Genomic DNA, 9,765 nt, shown 5'->3' with positions numbered 1-9,765 from the left:
TGGGGCTTGACCTGACACTGGGAACATCCTTCAGTTCTGGCGGCATTCTGCCTCGGGGGGCTGTCTGAGAAGCGAAGCAGAAATGTGCCAAAAGAAATAAATAGAAGAGGAAGCAAAGCCACTGAGCTGTAAGCCAGTCAATTACGTTCAACCCTGTCTGAATATTTCCCTCCTCTTATTTATAGATTCTTCCCTTTATTAAAGTTTCCAGTGATGTCACATCGCACTGCTGAGGGGGAATGTGTTCATATCCACCCACTCAGGTCTGTCACCCCACATAAGGCAATAAGTGCCAGGGTTTGACCAAGAAGTAAGAAGTCACTTCCCAGTAAGGTTCAAGGGCCGATAAACAGCATCAGTGACTCAGGGCTGCTCGGAGAAGCTCAAGGTAAGAGACTCATGACCCTCTAGGTCTTATGTTTCCACTGAACCTTGGCAGAGACCTCCAAGGCCATGTCTGCAGAGGCAATCTTGAACCCAGTGTCAGGAGACCTGAGCTGCACCCCAGCTCTGCTCCTGCGTCACTCTCTGGCTTTGAACAAGTCACTTAGCTTTAATTTCTCCATCATTAAATAGAGGCCTTGAATCAGATGATCCAGAAGCCATTTTTCCAGTATTCTGGGTCTCTCTGGTCAAGTTTGGCATCCATCTGAAGGACGAGGTTATGCTGCAGTAGCAAAACCCCCAACTTCTCAATATTTACCACTTAGATTATTACTGCTTCATGCAAAGCCAGCTGCAGTTTTGGGCAAAGCTCCAGAGCAATGGTCCTCCATGCAATCACTCCCTATTCCACACTGGCACAGGCACAGCTATTAGTTGTACCCTTTGGACCAAATGGGTTCATTGACGTCACGCAGGTAAAGAAGGTTACTGGAGCATCGCACATGGGCATTTCACTGACTCACCTCATAGGTGACTTACATCACTTCCACTGAGTTTACATCAACCAGCATGAGTCATATCCCAAGCCCAAGCCCCGGGGGAGGGCGGAAGAAGCAGAAAGCATTGAGAAGTGGAGATTTCCATGTTCTCAGAAGGGGAGAAAAACTCAATGTCACTGAATGTCAGTAAGGTCCATGCACAGCCCCCTTCAAAGAGAAAGACTTGATTTTTCAGCTGCTTCATAAGTTGTTCTGACAATGTGTTGAGGTCAGTGGAGAGACGTTCTCTCTCCAATCTACCGTGAGGAAAATACCCAGAGGGGTTAAGCACCCTAGACCCTGTCACAGAGCAGATGTTTCGGGTGGGACTCCATTCCAAGTCTCATCCCTCTGCATCTTAGTGATTTAAAGAATACTTGACTTTATATCAGCAAACCTGTGTTGGGATCTGTTTATTCATCACATTAACCAGTAACTAACTATCTCCCCTGAGACTCAATTGTCATATCTAGATGAACAGATGAGAGACCTAGCTCTGAATTACCTCATGAGAAGTAAATAAAATCATCAAAGTCAAAGTACCTAACACAGAGCAGAGAAATATTAGTTGAAAATGATACAGTGCGTGCCCGCCACTGCTGAAGACCCGAGTTGTGTATTCATGCATCCTGCCCAGACTCAGAGATTATTGTGTAGAAATATACAACCAATGTTAAAATTAACCAGAAACAGAGTTGTTTTTATTGGAATTCATCTGTAGGGAGACTATGACCTCTTTGGGGACCAAGCAGATGTTGTATTTTCCCCAGCACCTAATAAAGTAGCCACAGGAGAATGAAACTCAAAGCCATGTGCTAACAACTGGATGCAGGATGTGCTGGCAGGTGCGAGTATTTGGAAAGTACTTACATGCGATTACTGTTGTTTTTCCCCCTTTTGTGTAAGGGAAGGGCATGAGAGAGGAAGACAGGAAGGGAGGCTGGGAAGAGAAGGTATGGACTGAGTACTCAAGTGTCCCTAAATCCACATGGTGAGCTCTAATCCTGATATGAAGGTATTTGAAGATGGAGTCTTTGGGAAGTACTTAGGTCATGAAGGGGGGCCCTCATGAGTGGGATTGTAACAAGGTAGTCCCCAGAAAAGGGGGAGGTTCCAGATTCCCTGCCCCACCCAAATGGAGGGTGGAGCTGAGCAAGGAGAGAAAAAGCTGCAGAGGAGACTGAGGAAGGAAGGAGCAGGATGCAGAGCCAGAAGGAGACCTGGAGGAGGCACATGGAGCCAAGAGACACATGAAGAAACTGTGCTTGCCTTCTGGTCGTGGACTGGGTGACACAGATGTGGGTGAGACCCGTGGGGAGGTGACAATGGCAGCTTTTATCTTGATTTTGATTTTGCTCTTTTCCTTCCAGGCTTGTCTGGTTGTTTCTGACCCTTTTCTGTGGGTCCCCACTGGAAGATGTTTTAGACCTGTGGCAGGCCCAAGGCCTTGCTCTGGGCCAATCCTGCTTGGGTGGGCTTTTACCCACAAGGGGACGGGTAACTTTGGGTGCTTGATTTAGAAACTAGATTCTTTGCCTTTCTGTATTGTTTCTTAATTGTATTAAAGTTCCTTCCCATTAAAGTCTCATATGTTTTGTGTTGATGCGGCAGATGGCAGAACCCATTTAGAGCAGGCAGGTTTTGGGGGGGTCTGGGGTGCACCTCTCCCTGCCATGTAACAGGAGCAGTGCCCTAACAAGAAGAGGGACTGGGCTTTCTTTCCACCACATCAGTATACAAGGGGATGGCAGCACATGCAGCTCAGAAGAGTGCCCTCTCCAGAAGCCCCCCACACTGCACCCTGGACTTGCAGCCTCCAGAGCTGTGAGAAATACCAACACATTTATGCAGGCTGTAAGCCAGCCCATGGCACTTTGCAAGCCAGCCCATGGCCAAGACAAGAGTCGACATGCCAGTCACTGTCTTCATGGAAAACCATTAAGGCCAGAAAATGGGTACTGATGCAAAGACTTTTTTTGATCATCTTTCTTAGTAAGAACATGCAAGATAAGAAAATTAATTCCTAGATTGGGGAGGACAGGGGCTTAGCCCTACATTGAATGGGACGGGGGAGTTGCAAGGAGAAGCAAGGCAGGAACATGCAGGGCCAAAGAGGGGCGGGGCTGTCCCTGAGTCCCTCCCTCCATACCCCAGACAGAAGCTGCAGTGGCCTGAAGGCTCATCGCCAGTATTGAGGACAAAACCCCAACTTTATGAAGTTACTCTAATGAATCTGTTAGTGTCAGACTGTGGGGCATCCCAGGACTCCCCAAACCTGCACAGTCTAAGTGGAGGTTCTGCCATCTGCCGCATAAAGACAAAGCAGTCTCTTAGAGTGTAAGAATTTAAATAGGATAGTGTGCATAAAAGGAGAAGAAACAGTAACAGTTCTCCAAAGAAACTTCCAGTTACCCGTCCTCACATGGGTAAATACCCAGCCAAGCAGGGTTGGCCCAAAGCAGGGCCATTGAGACCCAAAAACTTGCCACAAGTCTAAGGCGCCTTCAGGTGGGAACCCTTAGAAAAGGGTCGAGGTGCCAGGAGAGTCTGGGATGAAAGGAGCAAAATCAAAGTACAAGTCAAGATAAAGGCTGCTCTCGTCAGCCTCCCCGTGTGTCTTTCACTCATGTCTCTTCCAAGTGTCTCTGCATGACTCCACGTGTCTCCTTCTTTGTCCCCCAAGTCCACAGTGCAAGTCCAAGGCTGAATAGCGAGTGCAACCTCCTGCCCATGTCCGCTCCAAGTGTGCCCTCCATGTCTTCTCACCCCTCAGCTCCACCCTTCACCAGGTGGGACAGGGGACATGGAACCTCCCCTTTCAATGGCAGTTACACTCTAACAATCCCCCTTTTTGATTTCCACACCATTTCTGCAGTGGCAGAGATCTGGGGCTACAGCCTTAGGAGACAGTCTTTTCCAGGGTTCCACTGTGTTCAAGAGAAGTAACAGTCACCGGGCCCTGGCCATGGGTGGCCAGTGTGGCAAAGCCTCCGTTCCAAGCCCAAAGGGGGAAAACTCTGAAGGCATTTGTCAAACAAAATAGCAAACAGATGATCAGGAAATCCCAGCAAGAGAATATCTTGCAACTGGTTCTATTAGTTTCGTATCATTTTCTAATGAGCGTGGGCTCCTCAAACAAGTGACCTTGGTGGTTATCACCATAGTAACAGCTCACTTGCCAAACTTCCTGTGTGGGAGGAAACATTTTGGAAATAAGGAAAGGCAGGACTGAAGAATGGTTTTTCTCATTTGTGACCCTTCTCCTCTGCAAGTCATACGCTTTTTCTGAGCACTGCTGTCTCCTGAGAGAACTGTGCACAGACCAGGGTCTCAGCTGCGCAGTTGGCAGAATGTACCCACCACACATTTTCAGAAGTAACCCCAAAAGCGGCTTTCTCTGAATTTCACACAGTGCTCAGTATTTCTATGTTCACCATTGCTTTCATTAACAGTTCCCCAAAGAGGAAAGCGAGCCGTCCTCCTCGGCTTGAGAGACAGAGAGAGAGAGACACACACACACTGCCGGCCAGAGTGGGGGGACTCACCTGAGCTTCACAGAAAATGGGCTGCCTTGGGCTAGAAAGTCAGGCCTAATTGGACTGACTCCATGTACCCTCCACCTTCCTGCAGCCCAACCCTGCCCGAGACACCACCACAGCTGACGTGTCTCCTCCAGCCTCCTCCAGCCTCCTCCAGCCTCCTCCAGCCTCCTCCAGCCTCCTCCAACCTCCTCTAGCCTCCTCCAGCCTCCTCCAGCCTTCTCCAGCCTCCTGCCATGGCCTCAATGCTCCTGGGAGTTTCCCCCACAGCAGACCTGGGTCTGGGCTGAGGGGACCGAGCCAGTGTGTGCTAGTCTAACCCTGGAGTATCAGTTGCATCATGAGCTCAAGGCATGGTCTATCCCACCACGTCTAGGGACAGAGAAGCCTTTTACAGGCCCACAAGGGAACTTCTTTGGCTGCGCCCCGGAAGTGCGTGCCTGGCTGCAGGCCCTCCCTCGCGGCTCTCGGCTGTACCATGGGGTCCACTTTCAGCCAGAATCACGAGCCCAGCGTGCTCATTCCTTGGCCCGACTTCAGCCTTTCCCGCTAGTTTGGATCCCATGATTCTGTCTGTGAAAGAAATTTCTCTCTGCAGCATCCTTGCCTGACTTTGACGTACAAAGGTGTAATTAGAACAGCATGGAGCAGGAGGGACGCTCCATTTACCTCATCCCTAACATTTAAGTGCTTTAAAATATGTTTCTAATCTCTTAGGTGCACAGCGCCAAATTCCCTCCTCAGTTTTTCACATGCATGAGCAGATCCGCACAGACTAAGCCCCTTGGGTCTTCGGTTCTGCTTAGAAGTTCTTTTTTCTCTTTAAAGAAAACAAATATGCCATTAAAACGACATAGTGTACTCTGCATATTTTTAGGACAATTAGAGTTTAGAATTCCCTCTCCTTCCGCCCATGGCAAAAAAGTTTTTCCTTAACTGTTTCCTCGCCAAAAAATGACATTCAGCTGCAATACTTCGAAGGATGTTCTCTTTTAAAAAGAACCTTCTCACCTTAAATTGTCAAAGTACCGACTGGTAGACTGAGATGCTTGAGAGGCTTTGGGGAAGGATCCAGGCTCCCCTGTACCTCTGCCAGAAAAATCCTTCAGGGAGACCATTATTTGTGAATCTCATGGAAATATTTACTGGAAACAGAAAAGCCAAACTCAGAGATGGAGAAGCACAGGAGAGATGTTCTCCTGCTATGTGCTTGACTCAAATTGGGCACTGAGTTGGTGATTTTTTGTTAACACATCTGATGGTGAAAATGAAATCCGGAAGGCATGAGCCACTGGTCAGCCTCAGCCTGTGGGCCAGAGCTGCAGCCAGACCCAGTGAGAGCCACGGAGAAGTCCACGTTCCTGCAGAGGGGCCTGGAGCAGCTCAGGAGGGCAGCTCCTGAGTTTGTGCCGCTCCACATGCAGAGCTCCCCACCCATTCATCAGTGCTGCCGCGGCCACATGTAGATAATAACAGCCCTGTCAGTAGGCAAACCCAGCATTGCATTACACCCAAGCCCGATGCAAGATATCAGCCGCAGTGACCATGTCCTTTTACATTCAAGTTCAGTGGTTCCACAGCCACCAAATTAAAAGGAGTGATGGCAGCATGTTTTTCATTCATTGCAAAGCCTATCAAAGGATGGTAAAGGTCAAGCTCCGCTCCATCCGTGATTCAGGCAGAAATAAGATACAGAGTATGACTTGAAAGATGACCTACAGGCAGAGATGGGTTGGAGAACGCCTCTGGGGATGTCTCTGAAACCAGGAATTACCTTGGCGAATCAAAGAAAGAGCGCACCACTTCCTGGGGAAAATGTGTTTATTTAAATTAAAAAATACTGTGAAAATTACGAACTGTTAAATACAGCAGACAATTTTATACAACTCAATAGAATAAGAAGGAAGTATGTACATCACTTTTTAACAGGCGCAGATAGACTTGCACCAACTTCAGGATTAAGCAATGGAAAATGTGACAACGCACATGTCCGTCGCAGTAAAGTTTCAGAATTCAAGTGATTCCAGGCAAGGGGCCAAACTTAACTTGGCTTCTTTCACCTTAAACAGCCCCCTTTGGAGTAAATCCACATGCTGAATTTTAAAGAGAACGGAGGGCCCTTCCCCCCTAAGCATAAATCTCCTCTAGCACTGTGTTAGGGAGAACTGATGATCCAGCCCCGACACTGTTAACCCTTCCGTGGGAACAGTCAGCGTCGCTGTCTCAGCCCAGGGAGGGGACGGAGGTTTTTTGTGGTTTTTTTTTTTTTTTAAGTGTTTTTTGGTTTGGTTTTGTTTTCACTAGAATTAAAATTGACCTTTTGGTGTGTTTCTCTTCCTCCTTGTCTTCACGGGTCTAGAGGGTCTGCTGCAGAGCTGTTGAGCAGAGGAATACATGGCATTCCTGGCCCGTTTCTCTCCGTCTTCTAGCTCCCTTAGCTGGAGTGTTAACATTCCACCGCCCAGAGAACTTCGCAGAGTAAAATGTGGTCTCTGCCTCTTTGGTTCACTGCTGGGAAAACTGCAGCAGGAATGAGATGGCGATTGGCCCTGAATGTCCCAATTATGTGTGTTCTGAGTCTCAACTACTCCTTTAAATAGGCTGATCCTTTTTCAGGCAAACTGGCCAAGGGGGAGATAGTGTGTCCAAGCTTCCTCACACCCGGACACGCAGGATTTATCACAGAGTCCTAAAAATCTGAAGACATCCTCCCAGCCCCCTGGGGATCTAGATGCCTCTTGATGACATGCCCGGGACCACACAGCAAATCAGTTTCAGAGCTCACGACCAGGAAACGCCGCGCCTGGGCCCTGGCTTCGTGTAATCTCTGTCTGAGTGCGCCTTTCTAGGTCTTAGCTACGTGACGAAATACCATGTCGTGGAGGCCCACATTAGGTCCCAGTTCAGAAAACAAGGCTGGGAAAAAGCAGCAGCAGGGCTAAAGGTTTTGGCCTTGTTCAACCTCACCATCACCCCTTCTGGAAAGATCCAGAAGAATCCCTGCACAGCCATTCTGGGTGCAGGTTAGACTCTGGGGAAGCCCTTCAAAGAGAAGAAGAAAAAAAAAAAAATCATGCTAGTATGAAATGCTGGATGGTCCCAGGTCAGAGTGGATGGTCACAGGTCAAACAAACGGTCAAAATAGCAGACGATGTCTTAGCATCCCAACCAATGGTAACGAGTTTAAACATTGCATTATTTCCTGACAGTGTGCAAACAGACCAGGTACGCTCTCCAGCTTTCTCCCATCAAAAGTTCCCCATCAAATTCCACCCCCAACCCATAAGTCCTCCAAAAGTAACTCACTGTGTACTAATGCACAGATTCGTAGTAGAGGTACTTACAGCCAATCAGATCTAGAAGGACAAAGCTCTAGGCAAATTAGCAAATCAAAGTAGTCCCACAGCTTGTCTTAGGCAGTGGCAGCCCCAGGAGCCGGCAGATTCTGCGGGGTTACTGGGGGGCATCCAGTGAGAGAACAGCAAGCCCTGCCACATTCTGGATAGGAGCCCCGAACCCCAAAGTAAATGTCCACACTGCACATCTCGGGGCTGTCTCCAGGGCAGGTCCACACCACAGACACAGGGACTCCTCGCTGCAGCTGCTGGCTTGAGCTGAGCCTTGTTGCCCATCTGGAGGCTTGCCCGGGGGGGCTCTTCAAAGTGGCAGCTGCACAGCAAAAGTGAAACCAGACACACAGTGTGTCCTCTCTAAGGGTGCTGCTGATGGAGTCACCTCCAGGGGCCCCGGGGGGTGCTAGGAATTCTGGTGGATATTCTCTGACGACCCTTCGCTGCTCTCATTGAGGGGTGTCTCGGAAGTCTCCTCCAGCTCATCATCCGCCCCCTCCTCCTGGATGGTGAGGTGCACGTCGGGCGAGGACGACTCTGAGCTCACACTGTCTCCCTCCATGGAGCAGAGCGTGCAGGACAGGGCAGGCGCCACGCTCTCCTGCAGCATGTTCAGCATCACCGGCACCTGCATGGACCTCAGCCCTGACACAGTGGGCAGCGGCTTCATGGCCTCCCCCCAGAGCCTCTCCTCATCTTTGTACAGCAGCAGGATGCTGGACTTCTTCTCCCGCCTCTTGGATTTCATGTAGCCCAGCATGATGCCAATCAAGAAGATGCCGTAGAAGGACATGACAACCAGGATGTAGAAATACTCGTTGCCGTTGCCACTGCCGCTGCCCGGCACGTGGGACTCGAGGGTGCTGCCGGGGGCGGTGGTGCTGGGGGACGTGCTGTTCAGAGGCTCCATCTTCAGCATTGAAGCTCCGCTGCACAGCCGGGGTCTGGGGAGAAACCTGCAGGTTAGAACCTCCCTGATTCAGCAGACAGGGAGGAGGAGAAGCACAAGAATCGCAGAGTCATCATTTCAAATAAAGCTTATAAATATGCAGAGAAATAATAACAATAAGAGGCCCCACCAAACAGTTAACAGGGCTTAGCTTTGGGGGAGGGGAGAGGAGCAGAGAGGAGGAGACTATAAGGGGCACTTTTGTATTTTAGTGTATCCATGTCCCTCCTATTTGCCTTTCATCAAATGAGCCCATAAAAAGCACAGCTTTTATAATTTAAAAAGGAAAGGATCCATGGAAGAGGGAGCATAGCGAAAATAAATACCATTCTAATCACTGGGAAAGTTTTTTAACTAGTTGAGCAGAAAAAAAGCAAGTTTACATTTTGCCCCTCGAACTGAAAACCACTTTTAATTCAAAATTAAATTTTCTTGGAATAAAGAAAGGACAACTTTATCCACTCATTGCTAGAATCCGCTTTCTTTTCAATGTGTCTGGGGACAAGACACCACCTTGCTCACTTACCGAAGGCTGGCAAATCTGTCCAAAGCCCTGAATTCCTAACCGGTCAAGTCCACGAGCCTCCTTCCTGCCTGCTGGGCTCAGCGCTCTGACAAGTCCGCTGCTGCAGTCGGGACATACAGTCAAGAAATGCATCGTCACGTGTTCCTCTGATTTACAACAGAGGTTGCTCGTGGCAGAGAACTCAAAGCGCTGCGTTCAACTCCCTGAACTTTGCAGCTGTGAAAAGAGCAAGACCAGGAGGGGGACTGCCCTCGCTCCCAGCGCCAGCCACGGTTCACATGGCCGTGAAGATGAGTAAAGACAAAGAGAAAAGAATGTGCCCGGCAGGAAACGTTACCCCCAATGTCCACTCTTCTTGGAAATTAGTTCACGATTCAAGTCCCTCTTGGGAAATAACCAGGATGTCGTCTATAGGTTTTCAGAGATGATCAAATACCATAATCTGGATAAAACATGGTTAGAAGCTAGGACAGGATTT

General features: G+C 49.0%; 1 protein-coding gene across 2 annotated transcripts; it reads right to left on the bottom strand.

Moving 5' to 3' along the window:
* Positions 1–6,078: 6,078 nt before the first annotated feature.
* On the bottom strand, positions 6,079–9,485 carry KCNE4 (potassium voltage-gated channel subfamily E regulatory subunit 4). Of its 2 annotated transcripts, none has more exons than XM_037521910.2 (2): positions 9,288–9,485; positions 6,079–8,786 (listed from the first exon to the last, which is right to left on the bottom strand). In XM_037521910.2, the coding sequence occupies exon 2, from the start codon at positions 8,729–8,731 to the stop codon at positions 8,219–8,221; it is 513 nt and encodes a 170-aa protein (XP_037377807.1). In that variant the 5' UTR covers positions 8,732–8,786; positions 9,288–9,485; the 3' UTR covers positions 6,079–8,218. The 2 variants fall into 2 exon arrangements, with proteins under 2 accessions (XP_037377807.1, XP_037377808.1); XM_037521911.2 differs by having other exon boundaries at positions 6,079–8,756.
* Between the last annotated feature and the right edge of the window lie 280 nt (positions 9,486–9,765).

Source organism: Talpa occidentalis, unplaced genomic scaffold, assembly GCF_014898055.3.
Source record: "Talpa occidentalis isolate TD23 unplaced genomic scaffold, MPIMG_talOcc4v2.1 talOcc4.3, whole genome shotgun sequence".
Taxonomy (NCBI): Eukaryota; Metazoa; Chordata; class Mammalia; order Eulipotyphla; family Talpidae; genus Talpa; species Talpa occidentalis.
Note: the sequence above shows the minus strand (reverse complement) of the source record. Positions and strands in the feature narration are given on the sequence as shown.

Bases quoted from the DNA above. Each gene is read 5' to 3' on its own strand.
- KCNE4 (XM_037521910.2), bottom strand. From the start codon at position 8,731: ATGCTGAAGATGGAGCCTCTGAACAGCACGTCCCCCAGCACCACCGCC.